The 17,261-nt window shown below is 48.7% G+C and overlaps 1 protein-coding gene across 1 annotated transcript in view; it reads left to right on the top strand.

Annotated features, from left to right (window-relative positions):
- Ccdc33 (coiled-coil domain containing 33) overlaps positions 1–17,261 on the top strand; it is a 100,686-nt gene that overhangs the window by 8,201 nt on the left and 75,224 nt on the right. Inside the window, 1 exon segment of the mRNA XM_026777203.1 lies at positions 12,135–12,298. Within this exon segment, the coding sequence (XP_026633004.1) occupies positions 12,135–12,298 (164 nt within the window).

Raw genomic sequence — 17,261 nt, 5'->3', positions numbered from 1 at the left:
AGGTTGAGCCTTGCCTTAAGGACAGATGGGGCAGAAGAGAGAGGGTTCTAATTGAATGCTCAGAAAAAGAGGCAGGATATGGATCTGGGCAGGGGATTAGCCGATAGGGAGAAATCAGGAAACAGAACTACAGGGATGCTAAGGGGATGAAGAGGAGGCGGCATCTCCATGGGCTCTGGGATTTCTGTCTTGGAGGCTACTCTGAGACAAACTGACAAAGGCAGAACTCTTACCTCACTGGGATCCACCACACCCGTTAGAGCAGTGGTTCTCAACCTTCCTCATGCTGTGACCCTTGAATACATTTCTTCATGTAGTAGGTGACCCCAACCATAAAATTATTTTGTTGCTACTTCATAACTGTAATTTTGCTACTGTTATGAATCATAATGTGAATGTCTGACCTGCAGGATATCTGATATGCGACCCCCATCAAAGTATTCAATCCAAGGGGTTGCGACCCAAAGGTTGAGAACCTCTGCGTTAGCGCATCACCTTGGTCTTAGAAAGTGGGTGGCCTTGACAGCATTCACTTTCTGTAGAGGGGAGCTAAGCCCTGGAGGAGGCAAGGTCCTGCAGAGTCAGCAGCAAAGGCCAAGCTGGAATCCTGCTCTCCACAGCGTGTTCCAGACTTTCTGCTCTAGCGGTTAGCACCAGGGGAGGGGTGAGGTGATGACCAGCTACACTCATGCCCAGGCAGACTCACAGTTTGCAAGCTCTTCCTCAGTCCTCGAGAAGGGGGCCCTAATGCTTCTCTTTCTCGGCTCCTGGAACAGGATCATGAGGAAGCAGTTTGTTCCTGATGGCATCATATGATATGATATGAGTGATATGATATATGATATGATACTATACGATATATCATACCAAAAGCAGCTAAAACAGGTTACCTAGAGTTCAGCTGACCCCCACAGTGAGGGGCACTGAGTGGTTTGAGAGCAAGGCTGGAGTGAAGTTGGGGTTGTCAGTGTGCAGAGTTCAGGACCAACCTTGGGGCTCACTAGAACTGGCTCAATGAGACTTAGTAGAAACGTGCATAAAAATTCCCAGCACGTGAGTATGCCCTCCGATATGCTGCCTGAAGAACGTTGGTGTGTTCACACCAACAAAGGCCCACTGCCAGACTTGAGAGTCAGGCTTGAGTTCTGATTCACTGCCCCCTACTGTTCCTAGCGAGTCACGCCACTTCCTGACTGTTTCCTCGTCTGTAGAAGGGCCACAATGACTCCCTCACAAGATAGTTGTAAAATCCAAGTGACATGCTGGCTTCCCTGCAGTCCAGGAAGGCTTCTAAACTCCTCAAAAAATAGACAATTTGGAAGGTCCCCTGGATTCAGCCCTGAAGGCTGCCACCTACAGGAGGAAGGCTTTGCCGATCCCTGATTCTGAGCCAGGTCTGGCCTCTAGGAACTCTCAGGAAGACAAGAGCAGCATAGTGAGATTACAAAGCTATCTGGTACAGGAGGGGACACAAACTGGCTCCCTCTGGGAAGGCTAAAGAAACATAAGAGAGGACTGGAGAGATGGCTCAGAACATTGCCTGCTCTTCCAAAGGTCCTGAGTTCAATTCCCAGCAACCACATGGTGGCTCACAACCATCTGTAGAGGGGTCTGGTGCCCTCTTCTGGCCTGCAGGCATACACACAGACAGAATATTGTATACATAATAAATAAATAAATAAATAAATAAATAAATAAATAAATAAATAAATAAATATTTTTTTTAAAAAAAGAAACATAAGAGAAGATGATACTGTTGCCCATGGTGTCCTGAAAATTGGTTCCAAGGACCCCTCAAAAGCCCAAATCTGTAGATGCCCAAGTTCTTTATATAAAATGGCATGGTGTTTGCCTAGAACCTATACAATCTTTCTATCATCATCACCACCACCACCACCACCACCACCACCACCACCATTATTATTATTATTATTATTATTATTATTATTATTATTATTATTAAGAGATAAGGTCTTACTAGACATCCCAGACTGGCCTCAACCTTGTGATCCTCCTAGCTCTGCCTCCTAACTGTTTGGGTTACAGGAGTATGTAGCTGCATTTGGTTTTTTCCTCTACACTTTAATTCATCTCTAGATTTCCTATAGTACCTAACGCAATGCAGGTACAATGTAGAGAGTTGTACTATGTCGTTTGGAGACTCAAAACGTCTATACATCCAGTTCAGATACAACTTTCTTGTATTGTTCTCAAGGAGCCAGAGATCAAAACCGGTCCTCAAGTATACCAAGCATACCAACCCTAGAAACTTTTTTTTCCCAAAGGTATTTAATATATTTTAAAATATATTTAATTAAATAATATACATTTAATGTATTTTTAATCCAAAGATAATTGAATCAGTGGACATAGAACCCATATATATGGAGGCAGACTGCTCTGAGTCAGGTCAGTAAAGCAGGAAAGGAGGTAAAGAAAGTTCTAGTTCTGCTGGCCTTCAGCTGTGTGGCTTCACCTGTGCTGCAGCCCCATTCCCGGGCCATAGGACTGGGGAAAGACATCTTTGCCAGTAGAGCAGACCAGCTGTGAAGCACACAGAAGCACACAGCAAGAGCTCAGGAAGCTAGGATCCTGAGACAAGGCTGGAGGCTATAGCCTAGGCAGAGGACAGCAGGGCAAAGATGTGGGGCTTGGGAGATAGTGATTTCTCTGGGGGACTTGGAGACTCCTGGGGAGGTGGTAAGCTGGGGGCAATGAGGGCCTAGTCATGGCGTCCCCCCTCCCCCCTCAGAAAGCCTGCTGCAAGTCATTGCAGGCAGAATGGTGCTAAGACTCTCGGGTGAGCGTGGCGAGCGCGGATATTATTTTAATCTTCCTCTTAGAACATAATTGCTTTCTGTCTCCTGGTGTTCCTGAAGAGACTTCCCTCCCAGAGAGATGGCTTTCTAGGCTCCTCTCTCTGCCAGGAGACAAGACAGCTGGGCCAGCCCCATGCTGCATTAACACACTGCAAATGTGATTTCATGGCTTCAAATGAGATTAGGGCCAAAGGCTCTGCTCTCTAGTGGAGGCTGCAGGCAACATGGGCAGGAGTAGCCAGTGCTGAGCTGGAGGTCCGAGAGAGAGCGAGCCAGTCCAGGCCCAGGCTGCCTGACTGAGCAGCTCCCTGTAACTGGAGCTCCTCAGACCTTCTGTTATTATCCTGACTGCAGTGCCAGCCTTAAAATTGTCCTGAGGTGGGTACTCTGCGCTTTAACACCCCACTATTTCCAGGTCACCTATATTCAGCACTTCAGTAAGGGAGGATGAACACAAATTCTTCAGTGTGGCTTCAATATTCTCAACCTCCTCCTCCTCTTCCTCCTTTTCCTTTCCATCCACCCCTTCCTTTCCTCCTCTTCCTCTTAACATGGAACTCAGCCTAGGCTTAAGCATGCTGTATAGCCAAGGATGACTTTGAACTTCTTATCCTCCTTGGCTCTATCTCCTACGTGCTGGGATTACAGTCATGTGCCACCATGCCCAGTTTTATGCAGTGCTGGGGACAGCATTGTAAAGGCTAAGTGAACACTCTACCAATTGAACTATACTCTGAGCCCTAATTCTCTTGTCTTTAAAATGAGAACTACAGAACCAGGCATGGCGGCACACACCTGTAATCCCAGCAGTCAGAGAGCAAAGGCAATAGAAGCACCACAAGTTCAAGGCCAGCCTGGACTATATAGGGAGTTCTAGGCCAGCCAGGGCTACATAGCAAAGACTTGTCTCAAAACAACAGTAAACCAATAGGAACTATAGAGAGGATTAATCTATACAAAGTGCATAGAACTATTCTGTGACCTTCTAGGTATCCACTAAATGGTAGTCATTTTTCTGAGACTTGCAGATGCTATCTATCCACTCCTATGGGGAGAGAGGCACCAAAGGATACCACACTAGAGAAACAGACATCATTCTCCCCCAGGCTAACGCAAAAGAGGGGAGAAAAGTCTTCAATGCTGACGTCACTCCTCACTCACCAAGCACCTACCCAATATCGACTTTGTGTTGTGCTGTCCCACAGGATGTAGCTTCCCCTGGCATGGTCCCTGCCCTCAAGGGAGACAAACCCTGTCCTAAAGAAGTAGATAGTGGGTCATGAGCTCTGTAGGGCAGGTTTATGGGTTGCAGGTATGTGGAAAAGGGCATGGGGTCAGGTTTCAGGGAAGAATTGGCGGTGGATAACTGTCTGTGACTTCAGCTGGGGAAGGACTACCAGACAGACAGAGCAGCATATATATATTCCCCAAGGCTGAAGAGACCATTGCCTGCTCAGGGGTGCCCGGAGGATAGGTATGAGATAGGACTGGACGGAGGAGAGGAGGATACTCTCGGGGCGTACAGGCCAGACTGGTGGAAGAGTTGAGGCTGAACGGACACAGAAACATGCTGAAGACTGGCCGACCCACAGCCTTCCGCTGATCAGATGCCCCCACCTTGGCCGGGCACCTGCCACCTCTGCCCCTTCCTAATGGAAGGCAATAGTGGGTAGCTTTCTCGCTTACCCTTTATTCAATCGCTTGTTAACGAGTTATCGATTCTCTTCAAAGAAAAATGTTCAAAAGCCACGCTGCATCTTTAGCAAAGTGATTTATGAGTTGGCAGTGGGACCTGAGCTGCCTTAGATGGGCGCTCTGGTTACTCAACACTGAGAAGAATCTTCCAATAGGGCAATCAATCAACGTGCCTGCTAAGCAGATGGAAGCCCCCAACGTGAATACCACTCTCTTTGAGGTCAGCCCTGTATTTGCTGGAGACAAAGCCAGGGCCATGGGTGCTCTCCATCACACAAACTGGTAGACATGAGAGGGAACCCTTCTCTGAGCTGCCCAGTTCCTCCTGGCCCCCGTTGTCTTGTCTAACACTCTCTGTCCCTCCGCATGGAGTCAGCCAGCACAGCTACTTAGCTGATGAGAACACTAGGGTTGCTAAGTTCAAAGTGACTACAGAAAACCAGGGCTAAAGGTGGGCCCCACAGATTCCAAGATGTCGTGTATTTTGTGGCTAACATCTCTCCTGCTCACTTGCTGGTGTTTGGTCTAATTGTCCTGGGGTCTAGTGGCCACTGGACCAAGGGACCACAAGATTCAGTCAAAGAAACTATCACAGAAATGGCCTGGACCAAGACATGAACACACCAGTTCAGCCCAGTTACCATTTACTAAGGTTTCCTTTGCATACTGAGGGACTGACAGGAGACAGGAGTAGCTTCCTTGGCCCTCCATTGCTAACTGTGGCCAGCATGGCCAATAGGTCTTGTCACGCAACCTGCATCCACAGGGCTTGACCAAAAATGGACCAGGGCTGCATTAATACTACTGGCCACAGCTCAGATGTCCTGAGCCTCCCAGCTGGAGGCAGGGACAAGGTATCTGTTAGCGTTGGGTAGCAGTGGCCGCCTTCAGATGCCATGCCACTATTTAGGTGAGCCTCCAAGACATGCCAGCTTGATCCTCTGTGATGCCAGTAGCTGTACAGTCACTGAGCCATCTGTTTGTCCATTCCAAAGGTCAATAGCAGAGGGCTTGCCTACCATAACCTAGGGTCAATCCCCAGCATACAACAATAACAACAAAAACAACCCACATACATTCGTGTCTGGTCTTAACCCTGTCCATGTTATCCTGAAAGAGAAGTAAGAAAAATGCAAACTTCTTCTCCCAGAGGGAAGGGAGAGGCCGCCAGGCTTGCTGACCATGCTCATAGACTTCCCAACCAGCAGCCCTGGATTCAAATTCCAGCCCATCGGTTTCCTCAGGGCACCTGCTCCTCATTTGACGAAGAGAAGGACCAAGGTTGTTTCTGAGGATCATACTGTGAGGCTTAACTGAGGCAGTCACATAAAGAAGCTGGCGAGAGCCCCCACTCAGTATGTGTTCGTTAAATGCTGGGGTGTACAAAGGTGCGAGGGAGAGGATGATGACAAGGTAATTACAGGGTGTCAGGGACGAGCACAGGCCTACAGGAATGGTTCACGTAGCAGCTGCCTCAGGTTTAAGAGGAGCTAGAAGGAGGTGTCGTACCAAGCAACCTCGTGACCCCAGGCTTGAAGGGCAAGAGTTAGGAACATGAACTCAGCCCAAAGGGCAGCTTCCCAGGACAGCAGCCTGGATGCCCTTGGATGCCTGGATAAAGTTCCCCAGATCCCTGCAGGCACCTCGGGGAAGCCCAGTGTGGTTATGGCCAAGGATCACCTACTGAGGCACAGAGCAGAGTGGAAAAAGAAGAAAAGATCTGGGGTACAAATGAGAGGCACCTCAGTTTCAGGCCAGAGGTGGGTTTTTTTCATTGTATCAGGGCCTCACTCACTGGCTGGGATGGCCAGCGAGTTCAGGATCTACCTACCACTGTCTCCCAGTGCTGATTCCAGATGCACGCAGCCATGCCCTGATTTTCACATAGGTGCTAGGGATCTCAACCCAGGTCCTCATGCTTACAAGGCAAGCACTTTACCAACTGAGCCATCTCCCCAACCCTGTGTTTATTACCAGGCAGAAGAAAGACTCTACCCAGAGGCTAGAAGGCTACTGATTCAAGAGAATTATTTTTTATTCTCTTTATTGCCGCTTCTCTGAGAACAGTGATTGGGTCTCTAGGCTGTGAGAGGAACTACAAGGGACTGAGGGCCAGTAACGGGCGTCAGGAACAGGAAAGCAGGGACAGGGACACCAGGCAGCTCTGAGGAAGGACAGGACGGCTTCTGACTCCACCCTGCTGCAGTGGATCTGTGTGACTGATTCTGTCCTGTGATGTCATACAGTGTTGCCTAGGTGATCAGGCTGAATGGGAAACTCTGTACTTTCCCAGGACTGGGCAGAGCAAGGATCACCCCACTTCACCCTCCTGAGGGTGCCAGGAATCAATTCCCTAACTTCCTGCTTAGCTGGCCATGGCCCAAATACCCCCAAGCACCTCCACCCACAAAATCTCTCACTTCTGAGAGATATCCAGATTGCATACACCCACTCACATTTCCCCTACCCAGTCCAGACCCCAAAGTCAATGTATGGCGCCCATGGGATCACGCTGACCGACAGAGACTCAAGGCACCTGGGTCAGCTACCAAGCCCTGGTGCTGATGCTAACCCCCAAGACCGTTAAGTGAGCGCTCCTGCCCCCAAGAGGATGGGACGGCAAAAGACAAAGGTGAGGCTGGGCCAGCTGCTGTCACAGCTGTGTGAGCTTGTCCTTGTTCTCCCATGGTGACAAAGGTGCTCCTTCTCTGGGCTTCAGTCACTGCTGTAAAGAGCTGTCGTTTAGATATCCTGTTCTCTGAGGCTCTCAGAGTTGAAACGCAGTGTTCCCAAAGGTGGTTGCTACCTCAGCATGCTCTTGCCTGCAAGCCCACTAATGTTGCCCACTGGTCACCATACAATCCTTGGTTGTATGGCTCTCTCTTCTCTTGCCTCATCCTTGCCTTTATCTTGAACACAGATCTGGACTTTCTGCAAAAAAGGGATGGAGGGGCAGCCTGTTTTGATCACTGATGTATCCCCAGCACTCAGATAGTGCACAGGACAGAGAAGTGCTCGATGAAGATTTGTGGAAGAAAACAAGAACCTATGGGGATAGGACCAGAGCCCCGAAACGCTCCTTGTATTTTGAGTCAGGGTCTCTCACTGAACCTGGAGCTCACTGATTGGCTAAACTGGCTGGCCAATGAGCTCCGGAGATCTAGGATGCCTTTCTATAGCCCCACCCCCAACCCTATCAGTGCTGGGATCATGGAGTCAGGCTGCCATGTGCCCAGCTTTTACATGGGTGCTAGGATCTGAATTCTGCTCCTTGTGTTTGTTTTCAGGTTTTGTTGATTATTACCATGTATCTAGTGCTCAGAAGAATGCCTGCCATGTAGTGGGTGCTCAATGAGGTTGTGCTAGTGGACCCTTCACCCCCCGAGCCATGCCCAGCCAGCTCCCTCATTTTACTTCTTTTCCCATTGCTCAGCTCATCGTTTTTTTTAAAAACTGGAGTAATATTTCTAAATTTCAGTGCTCTTTGTTTGTTAGAAATATTGTTTTATTTATGCAGCTGTCTCTCCATCTTTTTTTTCTTTTCCTTTGCTTTCTGGTACATGGTCTCACTATGTGGTCTTAGCTGGATCAGAACTCAATATGCAGACCAGGGAAGCCTTCAGAGTTGTGGTGATCCTCCTTCCTCTGCTTCCTAAGGGACAGATAGCATCCCAGGCATGAATCACCAAGCTTGGTTATAATCAATACTGTAAGGCCTCCCTCCCCTTGCTGAAGATTGAATGCAAGGGCCTGGTGCACACCAGGCAGGCTCTCTACCTGCAAGCTCTCTCCCCAGCCTGAATTTTTAAAAACTGTAGTCAAACCTATAAATTATCTTTCTTATGAGTTCTGACTTTTAACATATTTTTTTGTGTCTGTGGTGCTGATGATCCAGCCTGGGGCCTTGGACATGCTCAGTATGTGCTCTCCCACTGAGTTGCTCCGCAGCCTTAGGTCAGAGTGTGAAAACTGCACCACCGCCCTGGGTCAGAGTGCGAAAAGGCGCTTCTGCGTCAGACACTGCGACTTCTTTCTGTCACCAGTCAATCCTGAGGCTGCAAGCCCTAGGGGCAGACATGCATGAAGAAGCATGAAAAGAGGGGAGAGGTCTCATATCCTGAGTCCTTTTCCTTAGTAGAAAGGGGCCTTACCAGCTATCCCCACTGGTAACGTCGGTCATCAAAGCTAGAAGGATTGTGAAGTTCTGGTTTTCTTGTTGTTGTTGTTGCTGCTGCTGTTGGTGGTGGTGGTGGTGGCGGCGGCGAGTGGGTGGAGTGTGTGTGTGTGTGTGTGTGTGTGTGTGTGTGTGTGTGTGTGTGTGTGCGCAGAATTCAAAGGATAACTTTTAGAAACTGGTGTTCTCCTACTATGTTCTAAAGCAAGAGCTCTCCTGTCGTTTCTGCCCATCAAATATGGCAGAGTAGTGACTTGTGAGTTTCTGGGCAGTTTTCTTGTCTCCATCTTATCTCAGCAGTGCCAAGATTACAGATGCATGACACCTCATCTGACTTTGTGTATGGGATCTGACTCACATTGTCAGGCTTATGCTGCAGGAGTTTCTGCCCACTGAGCCATCTCACTGGCCTGAGAGACCATTTTTTTAAGCCCAACATCCACCAGAGCATAATAATTTGCCCAAATGGCATATCAAAGTCCCAAGACCCTCTCAGTTCAGCGTCCCTCTTGAGGGACAGCCTCTTCAGCTGGGGTGCTTTCAGATATGGACCCTTCTGGGAGAGAGATATGGGCTTCTTAGCGTTCCATGTCTCCCCAGGTTGCTGGAAGAGCAGGCAGGCTGGAGTGAGTCTTGTCTCTTCCCTCTTCCTGGCAGGGCTGCCTGAAGCCTGACTTGTCAGCTGCTGGGTTCATCGCCCCCTCACACCCCACTCCTTCCTCAGACCTCCAATAGTGTCCCAAGCAATGAGCCTTCTGGGATTCTCAAGGACATCTGCTGGCTATTGTTGGTTTGTAGAGGCCAAGTTTGTTTGCAAGGGTGGACAAGACGTTGGGGTTAGCAGCTTGCAAGCCTGCCCAGGGCCCGAGCCCTAAAGGGTGGCCAAGGGAACTCTGCTTGGAAACTGGCAGACTTTGTGCTTACCACCAGCCCATTGTCTGTGGTCTGTGAGACTGTAGTCTGCCGATTTCTGTATCTTAACAGCGCTGCATGGGTGAGTGAGAATGGGGCCTGAGAGGCTGTGATGTGCATGGAGTTCTGCTCTCATGGAGAAAGATTCTCTGCCCAGGGTGAGCATCTTAACCCACAATTCCTCCTCACCATATAACCATATATATGACCTATATTAGGTTATTTTATATATATATATATATGTATATGGTTATATTAGGTTATAATATATATAGTTATATTCCTTCACAAATTCTTCAGTGTAACCAGGGCAGAGACAGGCAGATCACATTGGTCCTGATGCAAGGACAGGACACCATAAGGTAGGAAAGAGGCAAAGGGAAGGGGGGCAGTCCAGGCTCATCATGCTTCTTCCCCCTACAGGCCATCCTTGGGCCCAGCCTTCCAGGTCCTAGGCCCAGCATGGTCATGGGCTGCATGCCTTCAGGCCTCATCAGGAGGTGTCTGCCTAGCAGCTGGCCTCAAGCACACACATGAAGCACACACGTGAAGCACAAGCAGTGTTTCTGTGACCACTGTTTCCAGGAAGGCTGTCCTGAAAGGGCCCCATGGAGGAGACAGGGAGAGAAGATACTCAAATCCGTGGACCTGGCAGAGGCCTCCTGCTGGCCTCTAGGGCTGCCAAGGACTCATGGAAACCCGTAGATAATTGTTATGTGGAGGGGCCTTCACTTCTGTGGCCCCAAGGTGCCCATGGCAGGCTGTGTCCTCATAGCAGCAAAGATGTTCATCTGGCAGTACAAAGCTCTCCTAGCCTAACTTCACAGAACTCAGACACACCAAGCCCTAGAAAAGTCAAATCACAAATCATTCTGGGCATTCCCACTGGTGTGCAGGGAAACTGGCTCTGAGAGGGAGCATCTCAGAAGGGACAGAGGTGCTATGACCCAGGTCTCTTGGCTTGCCAGCCGCTGTCACTCCTCCATCAGAACACAGGAAAGCAAATGGGCTGGGTGACCGCACTGTGGCAGGGCACACAGTGAGAACAGTGGGCTAGAAGGAAGTCCTCTGATTTAGGGGAGGCCCTGCTCTGTGAATGCTCCACCTAGCAGGGCTCCCCTCCCTTACACCTACCCTTACCATGCAGGGGGGCGGGTACCTCCCCTCCACCCTCCCTTAGTATGCAGAGGGATAGGCAACTTTCATCAACACCTCTGCAGATGGTGACAGGCCCTGCTGGGTCCTGTTGGGGGAGGGAGGGAGTTCAGTCCTCAGTCATAGGCAGAGGAGGAGTCTGCAGAACTGGCATGTCTAAGGCTGGGAAGCCCTGTTCTCACCTCCTAATGAGACAACTTGTTAGGCAGGGACCGCAGCCTGCAGCAAGAGAGGGACATGGCAGGGGATGTGGGCTTGGAGTCTTCTGGAAAGAGCCGCCCAGGCAAAGGGAATACCAGGACAAAGGCTGGGGTGCGGGGGGTCAACTGGGGATGAATAAGGGAGTTGTGGCTCCTGTTGGGGTCACCCATGCAGTGCCAAGGCCCTGAAAATCGAGTTAAGCAGCCTTCACAAATGTTTCCAGGGCTAAGCCATGCTATTTCTTTTCCGGTGCTAGGAGGCAGGAGGTTTCTGTCTGGCCTCATTGTCCCATAGGATGTACATGAGATGCTAGGACCTGAGGAGCAGGTGGCATTGAGGAGTTACAGACAGAGGTACCCGCAGAAGCTTAAGGGAGACTGTGCCTGCAACAGGGGCATACCAAAGGCTAGGGAAGAAGCAAGAGAGACCCCAAAGGATAGACAGTGTATGAGGCAGAGGTAAGGAGGAAAATGGCTTCATGGGCTACTGTTCTGTGGTTCAGGAAGCAGGGTAATGCTACAGAGGGGAGAAGGTACTGGAAGGAATAGACAGTCATACCTATCCAGCCTCCAGACTACAACCTATATGCAGCCTCTTGCAGCCAGGAGTCTTGGTGAACACAGCTCAACACAAAATCATAGCATAGACTTACTTAAAACCTAAAACTTGTATTTTTCAATTTTATTATTTGTATTTTATCGTGTGTGTGTGTGTGTGTGTGTGTGTGTGTGTGTGTGTGTGTGACAGCAGGTGCATGTGGAGATCAGAAGGAAACCATTGTCGAGTCAGTTTTCTCTTCCCCAGGGGTTTCTGGACTCCGCCACGGGTCATCGGGCTAACACAGCAAAGGGTGAACCAACTGATGCACTTGTTCTTTGGCAACAAGGTCTCATGTAACCCAGGCTAGCCTCAAACTAAAGTAGCTAAAGATGCCCTGAACTTCTGATCCTTTTGGTCCTCCTGCCTCTACCTCTTGAGGACTGGGATTATACGTGTGTACCACCATCGGCAGGTTTTATAAAATTTCTTCCTGATGTTTTATTTGTTTTGTAATTAAATGCATGGTTCCTTAGCCAAAATTATGATGTCAAAAGCTTCCAAATGCTTGGTAGAGGTTATGGGTGATGGTAGGGAGTTTTCCGTCAGATGAGTGTGCTTAGCCCTGGCTCTCCCTACAGGTTCCTGGAGAACCAGTGGAGCCCCTGGATACCTCTCCGGACCTAGATCCTGACACCAGCTACCTGGCTCCCTGTAATAAGGAGACTATTGTGGTCACTCTGCATGGAGCTACTAACCTTCCTACCAGCAAGGACGGCTCTGATCCAAGGCCCTATGTGATGGTGTAAGTGGCTGCAGAAGCAGGGTTAGAGGTGGGGTTGGGTCTGGAAACAGAAACCAGCTGATGAATGTCTGGAAGCCGAACTCCTGAAGGGACTGTGGTACCCAGAGGTATCATACTAAGGCTGTACAAATGAGAAGCCTGTCCTGTTCCCTGCTGTGTGGTAATTGCTGCCAGGACTGAGCAGGGCCTGACCCCCCCCCCCAGGGCAAGATCCTTGTCTGTGGTGCCTATGCTGGGCTCAGTGTGGGACGTGGATGGTCAGGGGAACCACTATAAGCACAGATCTGAGTTGCAGGACATCTGAAGTTTGTCTTAAGAAAAAAGAACAAGGGGTACATACAATAGAAACAGCACTCCTCAGAATGGGAATGTGTTCGAGAGCTGGAAAGGCAATCATGGAAAGACTCAGCATGGACTCGTTACCTTCTACTGGTCATTTACATCCCATCATGTATAGAATGGGCTTTTTCCTGGAGTCCTGTGTGTTACATGAAGCCTGGGTAGGGAATGGCTTCCAGTGTTTCTTTACCAAAGGGCTCTTTGGCGGCTTCAATCTTTATGCAGCTTTCTGAAGTCCTTCCTTATTCTCCTACCACAGAAAGACTTGGAGTCTGCCTCTCCTGGCTTTTGGGGGTCCCAAGAGGTTATGCTGCTTGCAGGTACCTCTGTGGGCCCTTGCTTCTCACTTCTGCCATGGGACTTCTCGTTCTTTAATTAATTTCTCTCTCTCTCTCTCTCTCTCTCTCTCTCTCTCTCTCTCTCTCTCTCTCTTTCTCTCTCTCTCTCTCCATCCTTGTTTAGCCTGGTGGCCAGGGCCTGACATGCCATGTCTGCTGCCCACCTCAGGAGCCTCATTCCTCCTCAAAGAGCATATGAGGCAACACCATAGCCAGCCAGCTTTCCCTCTGGAGGGACATCAGTACTGTGCTAGAATGGAGGCTTTCTGGCTTCTGCACTTTCCCACAGTTCTACCTGACACCTCCCTGCCTGAGTCCCTGCCTGAACCCCTGCCTGCACCAGGCACTTCCCACCCACTGCTCAGTCCCTTTGGAGAATGCCTGCCCCAGGAAGCTGCACACAACACTGATTCTTCACCTTCAAAGCATTCCTCCCGCCTCCTCCTCCAGGCAGTCAGATCTACCAGGGTAGATCCCCTAGCAACGGCAACACACGTGTGTTTCTAGTCTGTCCCCAGAACGGAGGCTTCTTGCAGATCTCAAGTCTTATTCTCCATTTCTCCAGTCGTGCACCCAACATGGTCACAGACTAATGGACCTAGGAGGCAAAACTTGGCTAAGATGACAAGCAGCCCTTCTCCCACCCCCTCTCCCACGAGGTACAGAGGCTGTGCTGAAGAACAACAGGTGAAGAAGCTCTTGCCTGGTTGGCCCAGAAAAACCCCACTAGCCCCAGCCCAGCTTCTTGCCCTCCCCTCCCCCAACTCCATTTCTTAGCCGGGGAAGGGACAGGTGGCGGAAAGCTGCTTGGCGGGAGGTTGGTTTCTATTGGGAAATGTCCCTCAGCTTCTCAGCTATTTCCATAAACCAATTATCACTGATCATCTCAGGAGATTGAGGCCCTGCTTGTCACCAATCCAGCCTGGGCTGTGGAGGGGAGGGTAGCTGGATGGCTGTGTTATTCCAAGACCCCTGCCCCATCACCCTGTTGCCATAGGAACATGCAAGGGAGGAGAGTCTAGGGGACATGAGCCTGGATAGGAGTGTGAAGTACTGAGAACATCCTGGTTCCTCTGACCCACCAGCACAGCATGCAGTGTAAAAAGTGGGAGGCATGCATCCCTGCTTCCTTTTTCATGACGGGAGCAGGGCCTGTGCCAGGCTCCAGCCTGGTCCCAGAGCTCCAGGCTGAGCTGCCAGCAGCTCTGAGTGGTGCTAATGAGATGCAAATGAAAAGAAGAAGGGAGGGCTTCTGGGAATGAAGGCCCAGCTGCCCGGACCTAGAGCTGGCTTTCAGTGCTAACCCCCAGCCCCAGGTAGGACTCCCAGAGGGAGGAACAAAAACTCCCAAGTCTCTAGAGTTGGGCCCAAGACCCCAGGAAGAGTTTGATGTCTTCCCAGAAATGATTACAATATAGAACAACAAAGTATGCAATAAGAAAGTCCACTAAAGTCTTTTCTCATATGGATATTTCAATGTGTGTGTTTTTTTAATTATAAACATTTGAATGTAAAATCTGAAACTGTTAAGATCTACAAGTAAACAGTTTCCCCTAGGATCCTTACATTGGTCTTGGCAATGATTTTTTTTTTAATTTGACATCAAAAGTATAAGCAATGAAAGCAAAATAAACAAGTGGGTGACAAGAAGCTGAAAAGCTCCCTACAGCAAAGGAAAACCTCCACTGACTTGAAGAAGCAGAATGGGCTAAAACACATGCACATCACACATCTACCGAGAAGCCGATGCCCAGAGCGTATGGAGAGCTACACCCTCTAGTACCAGAAAACCAACTGGATTTTGAAAAAGGGCCCTGATAAGGCAGCACACACCTTTGATCCCAGATACAAAGAGGCAGAGGCCAGTAGATCTTAGGGAGTTCAGGACAGCCTGGTCTATAAGGTGAGCTCCAGAACAGCCAGGGACACAAAGTGAGGCCCCCGTCTAAAAACAACAACAACAACGAAAACCAAAGCAATAACAGGCAGAGGAACCTAGAAGTATAGCTCCAAGGTAGCGTGCTTGCCTAACATATGCCACACCCTGGGTTTGATCCCCAGCCAAACCTAGCTTGTCAGCACTTGGCCACTGGGGAAGATCAGAAGTTGAAGGCTATCATCCTTGGCTCTGCAGTGAACTCAAAACTAGCCCATGCTGCACGAGACTCTCTTAAATAGGTGCAGATAACTGAGTGACAGGCGACAGGAAAAGGTGCTCAGCACTGCTTATCACCTCAGATGTCCAAGTCAGGACCTGAAGGCCATCCCACACATACCCGTTAAGTGGGTTGTTATCAGAAAGACAAGTAGCCAGCAGAATTGGGGCGCTTGGGATGACTCAGAAGGTAAAAGTGTTTGTTACCAAGTGTGACAATTCAGCCCTGGAGCCCACATATAGGAGAGACCTGATTCCCACAATTTATTCTCTGAGCACACAGACACCGTGGCCCATGTGCCACTCCACCCCATGAACACTCAGATAAACAAAATTAATTGGTTAACTCATTAAATGCAATAAAATTGCAAATATTGGTGAGAATGTGGAAGGGAGGAAATCGCTCTACACTATGGCTAGAAATGCAGATTCATACAATGGAAAACACCATGGATACACCTCAGACATTAAAAATATGATTAGTATAGATCAATCCCACCTCTGTGTACATATCCAAAGGAAATGAAGTCAGTGTCGTGAAGCAATGTCAGCATCCCTGTATTATAGCATCCTCACATGAAGAGATGAAATAAACGTAAACATCTGCCTATCAATGAATGGGGAAATTACATGCACACACATTCACACACACATATGCACATACATACACGTGTCATGTGTAACTTCCTCTAACGCGGAAGGCATAATGTTAAGTTAAAGAAGCCAGACGTATAAAGACAAATACCACATTATTTCTTTTAATGTGGAATCTTGTTGAATTCACAAAACAGAGAGTAGGATGGTGCCAGGATCTAGGGACGGGGAAAATAGGGAGATGTCAGTCAGAGAGTCCAAACATCTACCTACAAGATGAATACAGTTGGGAATCTACTCTACAGTACGGCAACTGTAGTTAATATTGCGTTGTAGACTTTTAATGTGGTGAGTTTTTGGCACGCCCACCACATACACACAAAAGGCTAACTGTGAAGGGGTGGGTGTGTTAGCTTGATTGCATGGTATCGTTCATAGTAGGTAAGTATGTCAAATCCTACTATACATTTCTAATACATATTATTTTTACTTTCCAATTATACCCCAATTAGGTCAATATATATATATATATATACATATATATATGTATATATATATATATTCTTACTCCATATATAACTTCCACTCCAAGTATTTTTACTCTGCTTTCTGATGTCCTGTGTCTAGTCATCCAGCTTGGCTTACTTTGTTCTGCCTATCCATGTTGGCCCACCTCAGGTCAGGGTGGGGATTCTGTGTCCTTTTCTGAGACTTCTTCTGTCTTCTTTGGCTTTATTGTTCTTCCAATAGGCAGATTTATATTTGAGGTACTGGGTGGAACATGAACCCCAAGCTGCTCACTCATCTGCTTCACTAGTGGGAGCTGCCAAGGGTTCAGGTCACTTTACCCCTCTGTAGACATTAGCCCCAGCCAGTCCAGTTACCACAGCTATCTAGCCAACTAGGTTCGGTGGCTTATTTTTTGGTTCTGCAAGTCTCTATTCAAGCCACCTTCCAATCCCACCCCATGGCAACAATTCTCTCTTTAGTTCCTTGCGGGCACAGTACCTCAACTACATCCAAGGGACATCTCATCTGTATGGTCCCCTAGTAACACTAGTGATACATGATTAATATTGGGGTTCAACCTGAATATCTACAAAGCAAAAGAGACAGCCACTGACTCTTACCTCGACCTCAGTGAGAAATAGAGATCCTGCCTCCAGGAATCTCAAAATGAGACTGTGTCTGAGAGCTGTTTCCTCCTGTTTTATAATCATCTCTAGTTCTGGGATTAAAGGTGTGCACCCCTGGGATTAAAGGGATGTACTGCCTGGTTTCTATGGAAACTAGTGTGGCTACTAGGATTAAAGGTGTGTGTTACCACTGCCTGGTCTGCAAGGCTGACCAATGAGGCTGTTTTACTCTCTGATCTTCAGACAAACTTTATATAAATACAAATGAAATGCCACTACACACTAGTCCCTGGTGACCACTCACTGTCCTTCGAGCCCTTTCTTCTCTTGGCTCTTAGATACCCTACTCACACTTCCTCTGTGGCCTTGCTCCACCTGCCTCCTGCACAGCATTTAGTGCT

Source organism: Microtus ochrogaster, unplaced genomic scaffold (genome assembly GCF_000317375.1).
Source record: "Microtus ochrogaster isolate Prairie Vole_2 unplaced genomic scaffold, MicOch1.0 UNK49, whole genome shotgun sequence".
Taxonomy (NCBI): Eukaryota; Metazoa; Chordata; class Mammalia; order Rodentia; family Cricetidae; genus Microtus; species Microtus ochrogaster.
This window is presented reverse-complemented; position numbering and strand designations above follow the sequence as displayed.